Raw genomic sequence first — 18,803 nt, 5'->3', positions numbered from 1 at the left:
CGAAATAAACCTTTTCTTTTTCATAATATACCGTAAATCTACCGAGTAGAATACGACTATCGATATTTGCATCAGTCGAAGAGCTCTGAAAAGATATCGCCTTTGAATTATACAAAATGAATTCTGAAATTATATGTGAATAAAAAAGACATTTGATCTGTTGAATGCTTAATTACAAACTAATGTGGAACTATACACTGAGAGTAATAGTTTCATAGCAGCCATTGAAAACCAAAATATCAAATTCATCGCTGCTGTTCGTGCTAGTTAAAATTCAAAAGTAAAACTCTTTTTTGGGTTAGTTTAGTTTATTTTGTATGCATATTGTATAATTTGTGTTATTACGGTTATCATACATAAATAAATTAAATTATACTTTTTATTCACAATATAAGTAGGGCTCTGTGTCGCTTTTACTTTTACTTTTACTTTTACTTTTTTTTGTTACATTTTTTGGTATCAATTTTAATTTGCATCAGATTATTTTGTCGTGTCTCTAGCCAAACACCATAAAATATATATTTCAAACTCAACATTACGCTCAACGTACATATGCTGCTTGCATGTTTATTGTTGCCAAGTCAGATTCGATTTAAATTTCAAATTCAATTTCCAATGCCTCCACTCCACCAGATGCTTTGCATGTTCTAGTAATCAATAAATAGTCAAATTAATCATTTAGGGCTCTGATTTTGTTTTTGTTTTGGTTTGTTTTTCAACTCGTAAGTTCTTCAATTCTGTTCTGTCTTCAGTGTATTGTTTCGGCCGCAATGGTTTCCCAGCTTTAGCTAGCTCTCTGTCTACCTTCTTCTAAACGCTTCATGTATGTTTTATTTACAGCAGTTGGGAATATGTTTTAGTAATAGTAAATGTTTAGCTACAGTTTCTTATAATTGTTTCTCTTTGGGTTTTTTGTTTGTTTGTTTGTTTGTGGAGATTTGTTTCCGCTGATAGTTTTCTCTGCTAATCTCTCGCTAGACAGTAAATAAATTGTACTCGTATCTCTCTTAAACGCTCCTTCATTTCATTTCATTTCATTTCTTTTTTCGTTTCATTTTCATTTTTGTACAATAGACGCGTGTTATCTTTTGTGTGTTATCAGTCGTTTTTCATTTACTTTACATGAATGTGCAGGGAAATTATTGTTAAGTTTTACTTGTAAATAATTCTCTTCTCCGCTAAATAAACATCATCTCCGCTCCGTTCCGCTCCCTCAAAACATAGTACATATCTCTTCTCCAATCTAATAGTAGATAATATGTGTGTATGTGTTGTATAGGTGTTGGATTTGGTTACCAGAATTGTATTTCTAAATTGACACAGATAATTTAGGATTCGATCACAAAGCGTAGTAAAAATAAAAAAAGATAGTTACGTAGTAAAAGAGGGGGGAGATCCGGTTCCGGTTCCGCTTCCGCTCCCGGTTAATATGTATGTATATATGTTACAATAATTACATGAATATATATATATCTATATATATATCTATGTGTATATCAATATGTGTGTGTGTGTGTGTGTGTATGTATATAATAATATATAATATGTTAGTTAGCATTTAGTTGGTTGCTTGCCCTGTGGGTTGGCCCTGTGGCCCTTTGCCCCATTTTAAAGTATGCTTCCCATATAAATTGATTCCAGTTGCAGACACCAAAAAAGAGTTTGATATACAATATATAATATACATATATGTGTGGGTATTTGTCCCATGACATAAATAAGTACACCTCTTGGATTGTAAAGACAGGAAATCAGTTGCAGTTGAATGGGCACAGACACAGACACAGCAATGCCGCCAATGCCATGCCATGCCATAACCTGGTTTCCCACTGTGCAACTGACAGCTGGATTCGAGTTGGGGTTGGGGTTGGGGTTTTGGGGGTTTTGGATTTGCAATGGGGGGCTTGACAGATAGATGCGCTGCGGAGGCTTGTCTTATACCATAGCGATGCGATTACGATTACGATACAATACAATGCCACATGTAATAGGACTTACATATGTGTGCTTATTCATAGGGAAGATAACAGACGAGACAGTTGCCGTGTGGCATCTGGTGTGTGTGTGTGTAGGAGTATCTGTGTTTGCCATCTGGATTGTTATGTGTACGCTACGCTTCCTTGCACTCGAGCGAGCGAGCTGCAGCCGGGGGAATTAGATTCCATGGATTATATAACTAGTCTGGTCTGCGTTTCTGTTGGTGTGCGGCGTGTGTAAAGTATGGTGTGTCCTTTTGGCTGACAATGGATCAGTCAAACTTTACCAGTTGCCACGACCTGCGGGCATTTCCAAGGGGAGGGGGGGGGGGGTAAAAGTTCAATCTTCTAGCTTACTTCTTGCTCTTGCGCTTCTGCTTCGACTCCTCACCAGCAGCGGCTGCAGCAGCAGCGGCAGCGGCAGCGGTGGCGGCGGCATTCAACAGATTCATGTTCGGCTTGACCGTGCCCTTCTTCACGGTGGGCGGCTGCTGGGGTGTGGCCTGGGTGATGTTGTTGTTGGTAGCAGCCGCCGAGGAGAGATTGTTGGCCGGGGTGGCCGGCGTCTCGTCCAGGAAGAGTGGATTCTTAACCTCCATCTCGCCGGTGGGCGCCAAGCCGGGACACTCGTAGACCGTGTAGTCGCCCTCCTCGTTGTCGTCATCGCTCTCCACGTCGGACATTCCACAGCTGCCATCGGTGGCCTGACAGTTCTCCATGGCGATGATCTGCTGCTTCTGGTGCTGGTAATGGTACATCTGGGCGCTCTGGGCCAGCTTGCGGTCGCCGGAGGGCGAGACGTCCTTGTTGGGTCCGGTCACACCATACGCCGGATAGTCCACATCCGCTGCGGCTTTGCTGCGATTGTGCACCCTGAAAATAATTGGCATTACTACTTCCGTCCCGACTCCGTCTCTTTCGGTGGGGGGGATGACTTACCAGGTCACTCCTAGGGCTAGAAGTCCCACAGTCACAGCAGCGCTCATACCGGCTATTAGGGCCACAATGTAGACACCCATCTCGCTGCTCATTCCCATGTGCTGGCGGAGCACAATCTGCTCGGAGTTGGCGTCGCCCCCTCCATTGACCAGGGTCACATGCGGGGACTTGCTCTGCTTTTGCAGCTTGGTGATCAGAGCGTTCAGCTTGTGGGGTGTTTGGTCCTTACCCTGCGGAATACTGACTCCCGCCACAGCTGCGGCGGCCGCTGAGTTGGGATTGATGCGATGGAAGTTGGCATTGGCGGCATCCAGCAGCTTGGGCGGCTCCACGGGCACAGGTGCAGGAACTGGCGTGTCGATCATGGTCTTGATGGTGGCCGTCGCCACCTCGGGTGTGGGCTGAATCGGAGCATACTCCTCGTAGTCCTCCAGGGCACGCGAGTCCATCTCACCCGACGGATCGCTCGGGTTGTCGAAAAAGCGGGCATCGTTGGGGCCCACGGCGAAGGGAATCTTCTCGCGTGGGACACTGTTGCGACCCAAATTGGGAAGACCGTGGCGGCTGGGCAGAATCGGCAGATTGGGAAGACTTGGCAGATACACCGGCGAGTGGACATCGGGCAAATTGCTGATGGGACTGCCGTAGCTGGGCTCCGCCTCCACGTTGTCGTACTGGTCGTACTGCTGGTTGTTCAGATTGTTGAGACCGCCGTCATAGTCGTCCTCCGTCTCGCGCTCCACCTGCAGCTCCTGCTGTCGCTGGCGGTACCGCTCCATCTCGAGCAGCTGCCGCTGGCGTTCCAGCTTCATGTTGATCTCGTGCAGCTGCTGGTCAAATTGATGCTGAAGGCGACGGCGGGCGTACTGCTCCATCATCTGGGCCAGGAAAGCGTATTCCTGCTCGTTCTGCGGATCCATAACGGGCGCCTGTATGGGTCGGCGACGTAGTCCTGGTGGAGTGGCAGAGTGGTAGAGAGGTAGGCAAAAGGAGCAATTGATTAGTGGGCGTTGGCTTGACGAGAGGCGTGGTGTGATTATTTTAATGACAAATGTCCTGCGTGTCAGCGGTCGAAAAATGGAAAGCTAGTCGGAAAATAGAAGCAGTCCGAAATAGCCGCAACACGAAACGGTCTGTGACCCGCCGCCGCACACCCACCCATCTGCCCTCCTCGCACGTTATTTTGGGCCAAGGCAATACCAGAAAAAGGATTCGAAATAGACAAACAAAAGTCCATTTAATTGCCAATGGCCTAAAAATAGACCAATTACACACGCGCCCTGGCCAAAGGCAAACACGCCGAGAAAGCCGAGAAAGTGGTGGAGGGGGGGAGTCGGGAGTCAGGAGTCAGTACAGGCCTCGGCTCGGCCTGTGACGTGCTTGGAAAAGTTTATCGCGTTTCGTGTTCCGGTATGTGTTGCGCTTACACTTAAAGAAGGACCTGGGCCAACTCTGTAGAATGGGGGGGGGGCTCCACTTCTGGAGCTGGCCAACGCGGAGAAAAAATTCAAGCGGATATCCCTTTTACAGATTGCAAACAACCAAAGCGCACCACCCCACCTCCCGCCTGTGTTGGGCGAACATACATATACACATTCAACTATGTAACGGTAAATCGAATTATTATGTGTGTGTGTGTGTGTGTGTATTTGTGCTCTCTGACGCTGCATTTCATATACTACATACAGCAGTGTAAGTGGTGTGTGTATGGGTATGTACTCTGTAAGGCTGACGTGAACCCGAAGTCAAAGGGCGCGTGGGTGTTTTGGTTTGATTCGTGAATATTTGATACATACAGTGTACAGTGTACATGTACATATACATATCTATAAATGTATGAATGTACCTATATCTAGTGCACAGTATACACAAAACGAAGTAGCAAATGCCCTGCTGGCTTCGCTTCTCGTTCGCTCGCTCGTTCGTTCGTTCCTCCTGTGCCATGCACGACGCACAAAACTTAAAACTATATAGTATATATGTATGTATGTTTGATTGTGTGTAAGTGGATTTGTGCTATTTTTAGCCATACCTGGGTATACGGACATTTCGCAATGACCCACTATGCTGCACAGCACAGTTGCAAGCAGTGCCATGCTAACGCTTATTTCCAATCTGGACGCCATATTGCAACGCTCCCCGGGCACTTTCTATAATTTCTAGGTCCTCAGGTGCCTCTCGATTGCTGATTGCTGAGTGCTGAGTTCTGATCCCCTCCTTTATTGCGATTCTATGACAATTTCCTAACAATGCACAGTTGCCATATGGCCGGTTAACGGTGGCTGCTACTGACGGGTTGACGTTGACGGGTTTGCCCTTTCAATAGAGCACAGCAGAGAGCAGAGCAGCCTACACAACGACGACGACAGAGTTTATTGATTTTCAACACAAACACTCGTACGAATAAAACGGGAAAATTTCTGCCAGCTGCTAGTGGTTGCTCCCGAGTCCGAGCTGAGCTGCACTGAACGACGACAAGGTACTACCGTATACCAATACACCGTACGCCGTACCGTAACCGCACAACTTTAGCGACGCGTGGGCGTCCAACGTTTTTTGCACAATTCTCGACACTTAATGGAACTTTTTCACTCTCCTTTTAATGTCTAGCGTTGCAGAAGATGTCGTTGCAGTGTCACTGGTTGGTAAAAATGTCAAATGTTGCAGTTTTTTTTCAGATTGCAGTGGGGGAAAACTTGGTCTTCAATGGGGAAACAGATACATATGGAAGGATATGGATGGTTGTGGGATGCGCAAGTCCGATCCGTTTGCCGTATGCCGTCCGTTGCCTTCGTTCGTCGTTGTTTGAATGAGCCTGGCGGCGGCAAAGGCAAAGACAGCAACAGCCACCGAGCTGTGACGCAAATGTTATCCTTTTTGTCCGCCCCCGCGCTGTTAAATGTTGCGGGTAGCTTTTGGGGGGGCTGTCGCTGTCCAACAACAATGGCCCATGGAGCCCTCCGAGAGGCGCCTGCGCGAGCGAGCGCCAGCAAAAAAAGAAAGCTCTGCACGTCCCACCACGTTTCTTTGAATAAACACGGGGACCGCATTCATGAAAAAGCCGAGGCGAGACTCGACTCTCCATCAGCTAGCAGGTGGCTGCTACAAACAAACACACACACTCGGTGTCTGCCAGTAGAGGAGCCACAGGCCACCCACCCGAAAGTTCCACCCCGGCTCCAGAAGAATTTCGGTGGGCACGCGCGAGCCATTTTCGCTTATTTTTATCAATGAAATTTCCGCCCAAAAGCTCTGCTATGCAGATGAATGTGTAAGTAGGATTGGGAGGTCCCTAAATAGCAAGAAAGGATCGCTAATTAACGCTCCAGCTGTAACTGAAGTACATTTGTGAAGAGGAACACTTTTCAATGAATATATGAATAAACTAATTATCTGAGCGAGTTAGCCTATAAAGCAATATGCAATGACCGGCTTGCCCCCAACTCCTTCGGGATTACCCATTCATGAAAAGGCTGCGAATGGAAATCATTCACTTCGTAGTTTGAGGATGTTATGCAAAAGGTGAAAGCTAGACGGCTGAACTTTCGCAAAAGTTCAGCTGAGATCCAACCCCCAAAAATATATTCGAATTTAAACTTTGAACTTGCAGTTATCGAGCCGGGTCCACTGGAGCCACATTCCGTACACACTGGCGTTTTATGTTTTCACTTGTTTTGCTTGAAGTCAATAAAAAGCAATCCTTTAAATTAACTAATCCCGTGGGAAATCGATTCATCAATCGGATAAAATTATGTGTGTAGTGCTGAGGGTCCTAGCTAGCTAGCAATATTAAACCGAACATCAAAATCGACGAATATCAATGCATCTTGACGTGTCCGTCAGTATGCTTACGGTATATTTTGAAAGTAAAATGTATATTTCGGTATATCTCTAGTGAGTCACATTTTGGTTTGGCGACAAAAAAAAAAAATCAATCATAAACAAACGCAATGGCTACTTTAAAAGGTAATTATGCATAGTAACAACCTATATAAAATAAACGAAATTTAATTCTGTTTCCTCCCATGCTAATTCTGCACGTGATCGGAATCCTATTGGACGGGCACCTGTCTCGGAAAACACAATACAGCGTAAGACGCGCACCCACCACCCCCTGCCGATTGAACTAACATTTGATGGTGTCTTTGCAGGTTGATTATCTGCGCATTTCTAACATGTCTGGGAATGACCTTTCTTATCTTGGCCTGTGCCGTGCCCACGCCTAAGATATTCTACCCGTTCTTCGTCCTGCTGTTCTACGCACTGTCGGTGCTTCCAGTTTTCATAGCCAAGCGCACAACGCCGGTGAATGAGACAAATCCAAAGACAGAGTTCGCCCTGTTCCTCACGGCTGGCATGGTATTGAGTGCCTTTGCCTTGCCCATCGTTCTCGCCCACTCGGCGGTGGTGAGTGTTGAGTGTAGTGCACCTGAATAGAATCCATTAAGAATACTCATATTCCCCTCTTTTCACCTGGATAGATTACTTGGACAGCTTGCACCCTGACATTAATTAGCAATATTATAAATTATGTGACCATTTTCGGCTACACCATGCGAGATGATGAACCTTACGGAAGCATGTTCTAGGCCTAAGCTGTGAACTAAACGCATTTTACTAGTAAGCAGGCATTCTGCACTCTTCCCTGCAGACATCAACCAATCTCATATATAATCAAGTGTATTCAAATTAACATTAACGGCAGTCAAAATAAACAAGTAGATAAAATAATATGGTGCATGCTGGTTCATTTCGGTGGTTCGATATGTGAGCCAGCGATAGACAGTGGTTCGATGTTCAGTGAACTAAGAAATGGAAAATTTTTTCTTGGCAGGACGAATTAATTAATTTTTTCAAATGGATAGGTTGGGATTGGTGGCAAAGAACCCAGAGCACAAGGGCCGTACTACGCTGCGAGGACCGTCTTTCTTTGAGAGTAAAGTGGACGAGGAAGACAGTGAAAGCGAAGAGCAAGAAAACGAAAACTTTTCATTTGAGGAAAGTGTTGAGGATGTGGAAGCAGAAGACGAATCGATCCCCTCGCAGCTTAACATTTTGCCGAGCATTCCCTCGGACGACGCACTCCGCAAGTATTCATTCAAACTCAAGCACAACGAAGCTGGGTAAGTTACAGATCAACGAAACGAATTTGAAGTGTTATTTGATTTGGGTTTTTCCAACTCTAGCAATATTCTCACTGTGCATCATACGGTGACGGAGGATGGCCAGCTACTGCGCATCCAGATTGCAGCCTGCTGCTTCAATGACCAGAGCAACAAACTGGTTGTCATTGACAAGCGGTAAGATCAGAGCGATCCTGAAAACTATTCTTGGGGCTAATCCGATTCTGTGTCCCCAGTGGCAGCATCTTCGTTTTTGATTTTGTTAGCAAACGCTATTGGCGTCTCAGTATTCGCATGCCCAAGGCTAGGCTGATCCGCCCATCGCCCCTGCACAGGAACGACTACATTGTGGGCAATAAGTTGGGCCAAATTTACACTATCGATGTGGACAACTCGATCGTGTCCACCTGCAGTGAGGTGGGCACTGGAGCCATCGATGAGCTCAGCTGGAGCAGCAATGACGTGCAGGACACTCGCAAGTGGACCACACTGATGCGCTTTGGAAGCGAAGCAGTCTTGGTGAATCTCAAGACGCTGAGGGTGTCGCATCAGCTGGAGTTCGACGAGTCGCGCTACACACTGAAGTTTGCCGGGTTCCTGCCAAACTCGGATCAGTTCTTCACGTGCTTCACCAACGATTCGCTGCATGTGTGGTCCTCGCACTCCTTGGGCACCTTGCGGTCAGCCCAGCCCATAAGGGCCAGAGATCGGAGGCTGAGGCTGCTGCCCGCTGGCAAATCCATGCCAGAGATCACCCTACGTGGCCCCAACGACAGTGACGTTGAGGATGAGCTGGCGTTCGAGTGTAGGGACCACGACTTTGCCGATGGGCTCCTGCTCAGCTATTGCTTCACACCCGATGGAAACAAGCTGTGTTTGAGCGCCTTGGATGGCTATCTTCTCATGCTGAGCACGGCTTCTTTCGACCTGGAGAAAATGTACCGGCTGACTGACTTCATTCTGAAGAAAATGGCTTTCCTTCCTCAGCCCAAGGAGCGGATTTTGTTCGGCATAACAGCCAGGAATCAAGCTGTGATGCTAGACTTGGCCCACACGGATCAAAAGTTGATTGTGCAGCGCTCGAAAGCGGCCAGCTTAAGCTTGAGTCGGGATGGGAAGCTGCTCAGTGTCATCTCTAAATGTGGCGAGGTAAATGTGTGGTCCACTTGCCGACTGTTCAATGCGCTGCAGGCCCAGACAAACTGCCTCATCAAACTGAAGTCCTCGTTCAAACAGCTGACACCTCTGCCCACCTGCACTGTCAGCGGCTGCATGAACCAAGAGGTGCGGCATCTACTGAAGCCTGATCGCCTGAAGGCCATGCTCAAGGAATACGGCTGCTACCCGGAGAAATATCGGTTTCTTATATGGACATCTCTGCTGGAGCTGCCCTGCAATGGCAGCCAGTTCCAGTCCCTTATCAAGCTGGGTACACCGGCCAATGTCAGAAATCATGGTAGGAATCTGAAAATTCGCAACGATTCCCAGAGGCGTGGAGTGATCAAGGTCTGGGCTTGTCTCTCCCAGTGGTGCAAGGTCATTGCCTATGCGGACTTCATGCCGCATTTGATCTACCCGTTTGTGAAGCAGTTGCCCAAGAACGGCCTGGTTTCCTTTGAAGTTGTTCTGACGCTCATCCTAAACCATTTCCACTTGTGGTTCGAGTTCCATCCCTTGCCGCCTTCCAACTATCTGGCCATGTGTGAGAATCTCCTGCAGCGGAGCGACGATAAGCTTTGCAAGTACTACAAGTCCCTGGGTGTGTCGTCTAAGGACTATGCCTGGTCTCTGCTCAGTAATGCCTTTGCGGAGGTCCTGGAGGAGCAGCAGTGGCTCATTCTATGGGACAATATTGTCACGGAGCCACCATTCTTCCCTATATTTCTGGTAGTGGCCTACAATCTGGTTCAGCGAGAGGTTCTTCTTCGGTTGCCAGACCACCGGACCATCGTCGAGTTCTTTCACGACCAGAATCCAGTTGATATATGCCAGCTAATTTCGAAAGCGCGCAAACTGGCTGCCAAATGTGATGCCACCCTGCATCCCAAGCGCTTCATTCCACGATTCACACCCATACCCAAGGGTGTGTATCCCAAATTCCTCAACTATCCCAGCGAATGGATTGAGCAGCAAGAGGAGCAGTCGGATAAGATTCAAAAGTCTCAGCAGGATATCGATGCGCGCATACGAAATCTAGAACTGGAGGAGGTCCGCATGATGGAGCGCCTGGAAAACGGCCTCAAGCAGGAGGAGCACACTCGTCGCGTCAAGGAAATGGAGGAACTCTATGCCCACACCATCCAACGGGAAGAGGAGCGCCTCGTCTGCCAGCGAAAATTGCTGGTTACATATCAAATGGAGGTTCGCCGGCGAAAGAGTGAAGTCATCACAAAGCTGCAGGAGTCCGAGCAGCGACGCAAGGTCATCGAAATGGAGAAGGACATAGACCAGCTTATGCACACCATCGAGCGGGAGAGGCGACGCCACAACCAAGAGATGCAGCTGGCCGAGGACGAGATTCACAACCAGGAAATGGACCTCTTGGCCCAACGCTACTACAATGAGTGCGAGGGTGCGCCTTTGGCACATAAGTACTACGATAAAATTCAAAAACTGTGCCAAGAGCGGGACCATCTGCAGAAAAACTTGCGCAGGGTATGTTCCTCTTCATCCTCTTGGGAGTACATCAAATAAGTCCGTTTAATTGACATCTTCCTTCCAGATGACCATGGAAAAAGCGCAGCCCACGGACTCATCACAGCTAATGCAATCACCGCTGTTGGCCATCGAAAGCTCCATTGCGGAAATCGTGCGAGAGCTCTCCGACATAATAAGCACTGACAGATCAGGAACGTAAAAGCAATACTTCTTAGATGAAAGCACAACAAAATATGGCCTTATTGTACAAATACATAAATGTCTAAGCTAGAATTATTATCATGGCACCATAGCATACAAATGTGTAAATAAAATCAAACAAATTCATAATTCGTTTGAGTTTACCACTAGGGTAGGCTGCATCAGCGTATGTTACTTTTTATCCACACTCGTGTTGGATGCCGACGAAGGCACTAGCATACTGGGGACATTGATGAGCAGGTGAATGCTCGAGGGCGGAATTTTTAGTTGATTTGCCACAACTGCATAGAAGAAAAAGCGAGAATTAGCAGGGATTCCTAATTGCCAACAAATGATACTTTACCACCAGCCATGCTGTTGTTGTGCTGCTGCAGTTCCTTCTCCAACCTGGCTATTCTCTCGCGCAGATCCTGATTATCCTGCTGCAATTGGGCGTTTTGCTTCCGAAGGTCCTTCTGCTCGTTGCGCATCTTGTTCCTGTAGCGGCTGGCAGCCGCTCGACGCCGCTCCATGCAATCCTCGTCCCGATCCGGCTTTGCTCGGACACTTTTGGGTTGTGCAGAGAAGCTGCGCTTCTGGTTGTTGCTGTGGATAATGGCCTTCAGGCGCTCTTTAATGGGCAGCTGCGATGTGGGCGTTAGGCTGGCGCTGCTCGGCTCCGGAGCAGGCGGATTGCTTGACACCACCAACGGCGCTGGGGTATTGCGCCTTGTGCTGGGCTTGGGAAGTATAAAGGGGCGCCCGGATGGCACGGGAATGGAATTGGTTAGATGCTTTCCACGAGGGAGTTCTGCTGCGACGGGCACTGTCTGTGCAGGCAGTACCCAAGCGATAACTTGGGGTTGAATCAAATGTATGGGCGTTGGACCATCAGCGCAGACAACTGGAGTTGAAGATGACATTGCAGTTGTGGTATCACTGGCCAGCAGCTGCTCCACATCAATCGAACTGCAGCTCTCGCTTCGCATTACCGCTCCCACTGGGACGGGAGGCGGGGCAGTAGTGTGCACCGAAACCGTCTCCAGGGGGTATACTTGTGGTGTGTGTAGGGACTCGCCATTATTCTGTGGAGCCTCTGGACGATTCGGCGTGCCGCTCACATTCTGTTCGGCCGCCCGCTGGAATCCAATGTCGAAGGGATTGACATGCTGCAAGTCCTCAAAGAGACCCACTTCGTCGCAGTTCTTAATGAGGCGCGTGGGTGTGGGCGTTTGATCGGCAGCAAACAAATTCTCCTTCAAGGACAGATTCAGCGACATTTCATGTTTGTTCTGTTGTTGTCCGTAGCTCTCGTAGCAGGGCGCATCCTCCTCCGTGGTCTTTGTCTCAAAGTCGGCGAACGAGACGCTGGCCAAGTCCGCCATGCCGCCAGAGTTCTCCATATCGAATTGAATGGAGTGGAACGGCTATAAAAAATCTAAAAATTTGTTTAAAAAGTAAATAAACGTAAGTACAGTGTGACCGAGGACTATTGATAAAATATACCGCATGATCCTCAAAGATATACCGAAATATACCATGTCCCTATCAAAATATATCGTAAATGTACTGATGGACATGACAAGATGCGTTGATATTCCTCGATTTTGATATTCGGCTTAATATTACTAGCTAGTTGTCCCCCTCAGCCCTGAACAAATAGTTTTTTCCGATAGATACATAAATTTTCTACAAGATAAGTTAGTTTTCAGACCTCCTTTTCATTGGATTCTTTACATAATAGGATTCAAGCAAAACAAGTGAAAACATAAAACGTCAGTGTGACCGAGGACCGCCTGACTTTCAAAAATATACCGAAATTTACCTTTTCATTTTCAGAATGTACTGTTCTTAGGCTATGGCCACACTTACATATTAAAGATTGCGTGTTAAGAGCTGGCTGCTATGAAACCGGGCGCGCAACTTGAATTTATAAAAATATTAAATCATCATCACTTGTTCGCCAAGGCTTCATATTTAAACTTTGAGGCAGCCTGGGAAAATAATTTGGCAAGTATCCAAGATCGGTTTCAGGTCTAAGCTGAAGTTTGGGACCCCAGAATTGCGTGTTATGTAACCTCCCTCTATCCCAAAAGCTTTGCTTTTGACATTCAGCATTTCCGCCACAAAATTGCGTATCGTTCGCCGCCGCATGGCATCCCAAGTGTCTCGGTGTCTCGGTGTCTTTCGCAGCACGTATGAGCAATCAAAAATCATATGTGTGGAGGGGAGAAAACAACGAAAACATTTTTGGCAGACAAGAAAACCCCATAATTTAAAATTTGGTATCTTTTAAATTAGATTTCTCAATGAGGGAAGCAGCAGACACACACAAAACAGAAAACAGAAAACACGCAAAATGTTTTCGAGTCGGTCGCATTTTGGGAAACATGCACGCAACGGGCAATTTTCTAAAACTCGGCCCCACAAAAAGCCGCAAACTCGTCTTGTGGGTCAAGTTCAGTGTTCAAATCGTTCACAACTTCACTTCCCAGGCGACAAGATGGTGGAGCAGCCCCCCCCCCCGACCACGACTCCGACTCCGACTCAGGCTCCCATCCTCAACCTCATCCAGCAGTCGAGTGGAGAAGGAAGAGCAAGAAGATGCACAGCATGAAAATTAAGAAAAAGTGATGCGTAATTACAGTCATTCTCTTTCACTGCAGCCAAACGGGCTATTCCATATAGCCATAGCCACAGCCACAGCCATAGCCATAGCCATGGTCGTCGGTCCCATCCGAGTTGCATGCAACAGACGCGCGTTTTTCGGACAGAGCAGAGGCTGCCTGCTCTTCAATGGTCCATTGCTGGGACTGGGATTGGGACTGGAACTTGGGTTTGGACTTGGGTCTTAGTCTGGGTCTGGGTATGGGTATGGGTGCTGCTGCCGGTAGAAACAATCAGTTTGAAGTTCGTTCGCATAATTATGGGCAATTTTCAAAGAACATGCGTTCCGATGAACATCTCTCTTGCTCGCATTCAAAGTATCCTGCCCATCCGCACACTGCTGCACCCCTACCCCTGCTGCTGCAGAATCGCCATTTTTCTTATTGTCTGTTGCTCTTTTTTTGTGGTTAAGCCGATTGGATCGGTCCAACCTCCGCCGATACGATTCCAGTTCGGTTCAGTTTTGCATTTGTTCTGCAGCATTTGAAGCATCTATCGCTGGCACAGAAAAGCTGTGGGAGAAGCAGGGGAGGGCAGCATCATCATAGATCAATCTTCATCAATTTACAGAGCACATATAACCAACTGGCCAACAGGTTGCCCGCCTTCGAAGTGACCCTCTCATAACGGCATACGTTTGGAGTCTACAGGACACAGGATCGCGCTGATCGCCGGGACCTGATGGCGGAGGATTCCCCTTGGCATTTCATAAATATTCAAAAATTCCCCCAGTCGCAGTCCTAGAACGCCCAACATTTGTTTAATTTTTCCCTGCTGCATTTTGGACAGGACATTTTGTTTGTTTGCCGTTTGGCAGTGCCTCCCGCGGCGGTTTTGCATATAAATTGTGGCTGCTGCCTCATTTCGGGCTCTTTCGAGGGAGGACTTAAACTTTAACAGGAGAGGTAAACGACCAGCTAAATTTTATTTATTTTCAGTTGGTATCTCAATTTCATCATCGAATATGAAAATCGAAAGGTGGAAGAAGAACATGGAACAGTTTTTGGAGTCGAGTCTCTGTTTTTTTTGTATTTCATTTGCAACTTCCACGGCCCGAGGGTGAACAAAACTTCCTGTGCCGCAGCCGAATGATTTTGTGCTTTTCCGACGGCACACAGAATTTGGCGCAAAAGCTACAGATACAGAGATACTCTGAGATTTCTTGGCTGTGGCGGCTGCCGGGACAGCAGCCAAAGCTTGGCGCTCCAATAATAATTTCATAATTATGGGTTATCTGGCAAGTGGCATTCGTAAATAATAATAACAAAAAAACCGAAAGGGGAGAAAAAATAAAACTACAAATCGCGGCAAAATATAAGACCAAAACAAGCGCAGAAAACGTTTTTTATATGCATACGAGTGTGTGTGTCGTGGCTTTTATGTTATCATAGCCGTTGCAGCGTGGCCGAGATTGATTGTCGCTAATGGGCGTGCGGTTCCAGCGAAAAGCCATCTCAGACAGTTGGATCTGAAGAGAAAACAGTAACAGAACAGAACAGAACCGAACAGAACCGAACCAGACAGAGTCCCATTCGCAGTCCCCAGGTAATCGTAATTGTTTTAATTGCCCTTCGCCGCTTCGACTGTGGTGCCTCAGAAGTAGATCAGGCCGCACCAGAAACATTCTGTAGTATCTGTATCCAATTAATTACGACCTTGACCAGGGCTCCGTCCCCGGTTCCCGCACTCTAGCCGGATTATCTAACGGTTTGCTGCATTTGAAGTCTTTTAGCTCGTGCTGCGAACGCGCCAGCTCCAGACAGCTCTCTTTGGTCATCATCATAAAGGATGGATCTCTGGATGGGGGGACTTGTCGGCGCTGCTCTCATCACGGCGTGATTCGCAACATGATGGATTGCGTTCACTTTTGATGTATCTGCCACTTTCGGCTCAAAATTTAATGCTCACGTCCAAGAGGCGCTGCCTAATTGCTTCGCTGCTGCCTCGCTGCCTCGCTGCCTCTCTGCCTCGCCGGGCCTGATCCCCCCAACGTCCCCCCTTCGAGCATCCTCCTCCTGGCCGCTCTGATCATTTCCATTTCCGTTAAGGCCGCCGGGCAGGCTTCGGTTTCGGCCCAAGTCTTAGGCAAACTTTCGCTTTTGCTGTTGATTTCTTTGGATTTTGCTGTCTTTTGGGTTGCCGCCGTCGGCTTCTAGCGCACACATCCTGTCCAGTCCTGCATCCTTGAGCTGGGCCTCTCCGCATAATTGGCGTCTGGAGGCGGGGCTGACGACCACTTGTGTCTTGTGTCCAACATGTGCCAGAGAGCCGCCGAGCAGAGCTTAGAAGGCGTGTTTGGAAGAAACCCTTTGAAGAGGGACTGGGCTGCGGTCTTCAGCTCTGGGGCATGCTTATTCGGTGGAGTTGCGCTAGGAGAGCGAGCACCCCTAACGGTACTTCTGCTCTAGACATTTGTTTAATTGCATGTTCCGCAGCAACTTCAAAAGAATTTCAGGAATCCATGTATCCACATGCAACATCATGCCACATGCCCCATGCCCCATGGCACAGCAAATGTGATTCATCAAATGCCAAAATGCCAAAAGAAATGGAAGCCAAGCCATCAAATGTGTCGGCTCTTCGCCAAAAACATTCCCATTAAGGGAAAGGTGCCAAATCAGTTAATTGTTCGATACTATTTTCACCCCCCTCCCCTCATTCACTAATTGATGCGCTCAGGAAATCATAATGAACTCTGTCCGAGTGGAGCCGCACGACGTATCCATTATCCATTAGCCCCAAACTCATGCCAAGATTCATCAATGAACTCGAAAATACTCGAAAGAGCTCAAGTCGGAGACACCAAACTAACCAATACCGGATCGAATAGATGCGGAACAGATCCGTATCAATTTCAGCATCTTTTGGGGTAGCAAATAAAGAACATCGTCGTGGTGGGTCCGATGCAAAAACTTTCTACATTTGTACTACAGCGCGTTTCGAAACTGTAAGGCAGCAGCAATGACAACTCCAAGAGTCTGTTGTACTAGATTCTGGCCTGACTTCAATTGGAATTATATTAGATCTATATTAAGAGCCTTAGAACTGTTTCTGGGGCAGTCTTACTGTTCTGAAACAAACTGTTTGCGCGTGATTCGAAGCGAGATCTAGACAACTCCATCACCCATACAACCCATTCACTGTTGCTCTGCCCCCCCTAGCACCAGCACCAGCCCCAGCCCCAGCTGACCTTTGCGGATTCGAAAACAGCGAAAATTCCCATTCTAAAGTTTTCAGTTCTCAATTCTCGATTCTCGATTGAGAGTTTCGGTATTCACGACCTGCGGCCATCTTCAGCCATCGTTCTGGGCACCGCTCCGTCGCGTCGCGTCGCGTCGCGTCGGGCCCTGTCTTTTGAGCCAGGCCATGCCATTGACAAATGATTGGCAACAGTGCAGTGATGGAGCGGCAGCTCCGGAGGAATGGACTGACTGACTGACTGTCTGAACAGAAGAGAAGTAAGGAGAAGAACGGCAACGGCAGCAAAAACTCATCAATTAAAAGTGCTAATGGCTATCATAATGATATGTTAATATCACTCCTAGCTATGGCCACTCTGCTTTTGTTTTTGCGCTCAGCTCGGAGACGGGGTAACTGCGTTTTAGTTCAGTTAGCCTGGCCGAAAGAGCCAGGCCACTGGATGAAAAACAAAAAAAAAGGTAACACAGCGGAACTCTAAGCCCAGAAAGAATGTTGGTGCATGATTAATTATGCCTTGGCGACTTTTTGGCGGTCTCTCGCGAAAAGCGCCGACAACAAAACCGAAAAGCTGAAAACCCGAAAACCCCGAAAACCACAAAAGCCAAACACAACACAACACAACACACATTTCTCAGCTTGCTTCATTAGCGCATTTCTTCCGATGGCACAGGCAAAAACTAGAGGGTCTAGAATAGAAACAACGCAACGCAGCCGACCCTTGATATGTGTCAAATTAATTAAGTTTTCTGGCACGACCGTTGGGTCAGAGAGCAGGTGACGCAGTCGTCTGGCCGGGGACCTGACCAGCTTTGCCCAGCTCTGCCCCAGCTCCAGCTGCGCGGTGGAACATTCACATCCGATGGCTTCGGCTCTGATTTATAAGTTCAATCAAACTCATGAATATGCACATCAGGGCCCGGGGCCCTAGGATAACTGATTTATGACTGAGAACGGGCCATAAAATCCAAGCAGATACAGAAACGAAAAAAAAAAGATACAAGTATACGTAGACGTACGAGTTGGAAGATACAGAGATACTTCCAGAGAGTATGCAAAAGGTTGCAGATCGGCTGGGGCTGGGGCTGGGCACATTTTTCACCATTTTCAGATTGATACGTGCTGGAATTTCTCAGTCAGTCAGTACGATCCTCGCCTTACTACCTCCCTTCCCTCCTTCCGCGTCACAGGTGATATATGCGTCTGCCCGGATCAGGGGTCGTCTTCGTGCGTATGCCTAATGATTGGTTTGGCTCGGCTTGACTTGACTGGGGGTTAAGAATTATTGGTGAACTCCCTGGCGGATGTAGTGCATCATTTGCCAGCTCTAATGATAGGTCAGCCCAGCCAGGTTGGCTCAGCCCGGCTCAGCACTGCTGATCGCTGCCAAGCGTCAAGTTTAGATTTAGCATTTTAATTGTTGAGATTCTTTTTAGGCAGCCAAAATTTATGCATCCGTCGGAGCCGTGCGCTTTTCCTATCCTTTTATCTGCTCCTTTTTGGCAGCCATGCGAACTGCGGACTGCGGATGGTGTGAGATACTTACTGGAGTCCATGGAGTCCATTGCGTGCCAGGAGCCCATCACAGAATTTGCCAGCCAATTGTAATGCAAAGTTCTATGCCGACTTGCAACGCCAACGCCAACGCAGTTTGCCCGCGGGCCTGGGCCAATTTCTAATTTAACTTCTCTTTTTATCAGCCGTCTGTCTGTCTCCCTCTCTCTCTCTCTCTCTCTCTCTCTCTCTCTCTCTCTTTGTGGCCAAAACTTCGGTTGCATCTGTTTTTGTTGTTGTTTTTGTTCTTGTGGTTGTTTTTGGGGGGGCTGACTTTGGTGCTGTGGTGGTTTAGCCGTGTAACAAGTTTGGAAAATTTGCGTTTCCGGCATTTGCAAATTTACAATTCGCGCCTTGCATTTTGACAGAGATGCATGTCCCTTGCGAGGGGGGCTGTTGAGGAGTGCAGCAGGAGGAGAATGCAAGTGGAGTGGAGTTTGGGGGGATTGATGTTGTGTGAAGAGGCACATGCAGAGGGCAAGGGCTGTCAGTGATGAGTAAGTGCAGC

General features: G+C 47.7%; 4 protein-coding genes across 4 annotated transcripts; 2 read left to right on the top strand and 2 right to left on the bottom strand.

Moving 5' to 3' along the window:
* Window positions 1-301: 301 nt before the first annotated feature.
* On the bottom strand, window positions 302-5,735 carry LOC111080521. Its single transcript, XM_022368895.2, has 3 exons — window positions 4,948-5,735; window positions 2,916-3,867; window positions 302-2,849 (listed from the first exon to the last, which is right to left on the bottom strand). The coding sequence occupies exons 1-3, from the start codon at window positions 5,039-5,041 to the stop codon at window positions 2,330-2,332; spliced, it is 1,566 nt and encodes a 521-aa protein (XP_022224587.2). The 5' UTR covers window positions 5,042-5,735; the 3' UTR covers window positions 302-2,329.
* Window positions 5,736-6,172: 437 nt separating this feature from the next.
* Window positions 6,173-7,646, top strand: LOC111080524 (leptin receptor gene-related protein). Its single transcript, XM_022376195.2, has 3 exons — window positions 6,173-6,186; window positions 7,067-7,322; window positions 7,397-7,646. The coding sequence occupies exons 1-3, from the start codon at window positions 6,173-6,175 to the stop codon at window positions 7,502-7,504; spliced, it is 378 nt and encodes a 125-aa protein (XP_022231887.1). The 3' UTR covers window positions 7,505-7,646.
* A 54-nt stretch (window positions 7,647-7,700) lies between these two features.
* LOC111080520 (TBC1 domain family member 31) lies at window positions 7,701-11,026 on the top strand. Its single transcript, XM_022376190.2, has 4 exons — window positions 7,701-8,038; window positions 8,102-8,215; window positions 8,275-10,693; window positions 10,761-11,026. The coding sequence occupies exons 1-4, from the start codon at window positions 7,773-7,775 to the stop codon at window positions 10,893-10,895; spliced, it is 2,934 nt and encodes a 977-aa protein (XP_022231882.2). The 5' UTR covers window positions 7,701-7,772; the 3' UTR covers window positions 10,896-11,026.
* On the bottom strand, window positions 10,884-12,360 carry LOC111080522 (cyclic AMP-dependent transcription factor ATF-2). The gene is made up of 2 exons (XM_022376192.2): window positions 11,241-12,360; window positions 10,884-11,178 (listed from the first exon to the last, which is right to left on the bottom strand). Exons 1-2 carry the CDS (start codon window positions 12,277-12,279, stop codon window positions 11,069-11,071), a joined length of 1,149 nt encoding a protein of 382 aa, XP_022231884.1. The 5' UTR covers window positions 12,280-12,360; the 3' UTR covers window positions 10,884-11,068.
* Between the last annotated feature and the right edge of the window lie 6,443 nt (window positions 12,361-18,803).

The sequence above is a fragment of the Drosophila obscura genome, unplaced genomic scaffold (genome assembly GCF_018151105.1).
Source record: "Drosophila obscura isolate BZ-5 IFL unplaced genomic scaffold, ASM1815110v1 contig_17, whole genome shotgun sequence".
Lineage (NCBI taxonomy): Eukaryota > Metazoa > Arthropoda > Insecta > Diptera > Drosophilidae > Drosophila > Drosophila obscura.
The sequence above is the reverse complement of the archived record's forward strand: the minus strand, read 5'-3'. Positions and strand labels throughout refer to the sequence as shown.

Excerpts from the sequence above, each read along its gene's own strand:
- LOC111080521 (XM_022368895.2), bottom strand. The coding sequence starts at position 5,041 with ATGGCGTCCAGATTGGAAATAAGCGTTAGCATGGCACTGCTTGCAACT. Across the intron at positions 3,868-4,947 it reads CGAAATGTCCGTATACCCAG|GACTACGTCGCCGACCCATA; the intron begins GTATGGCTAAAA and ends CCACTCCACCAG. Across the intron at positions 2,850-2,915 it reads CTAGCCCTAGGAGTGACCTG|GGTGCACAATCGCAGCAAAG; the intron begins GTAAGTCATCCC and ends AATTATTTTCAG.
- LOC111080520 (XM_022376190.2), top strand. The coding sequence starts at position 7,773 with ATGGATAGGTTGGGATTGGTGGCAAAGAACCCAGAGCACAAGGGCCGT. Across the intron at positions 8,216-8,274 it reads CTGGTTGTCATTGACAAGCG|TGGCAGCATCTTCGTTTTTG; the intron begins GTAAGATCAGAG and ends CTGTGTCCCCAG. Across the intron at positions 10,694-10,760 it reads TGCAGAAAAACTTGCGCAGG|ATGACCATGGAAAAAGCGCA; the intron begins GTATGTTCCTCT and ends TCTTCCTTCCAG.
- LOC111080524 (XM_022376195.2), top strand. Across the intron at positions 7,323-7,396 it reads TTCTCGCCCACTCGGCGGTG|ATTACTTGGACAGCTTGCAC; the intron begins GTGAGTGTTGAG and ends TCACCTGGATAG.
- LOC111080522 (XM_022376192.2), bottom strand. The coding sequence starts at position 12,279 with ATGGAGAACTCTGGCGGCATGGCGGACTTGGCCAGCGTCTCGTTCGCC. Across the intron at positions 11,179-11,240 it reads CAACAACAGCATGGCTGGTG|TTGTGGCAAATCAACTAAAA; the intron begins GTAAAGTATCAT and ends TCTTCTATGCAG.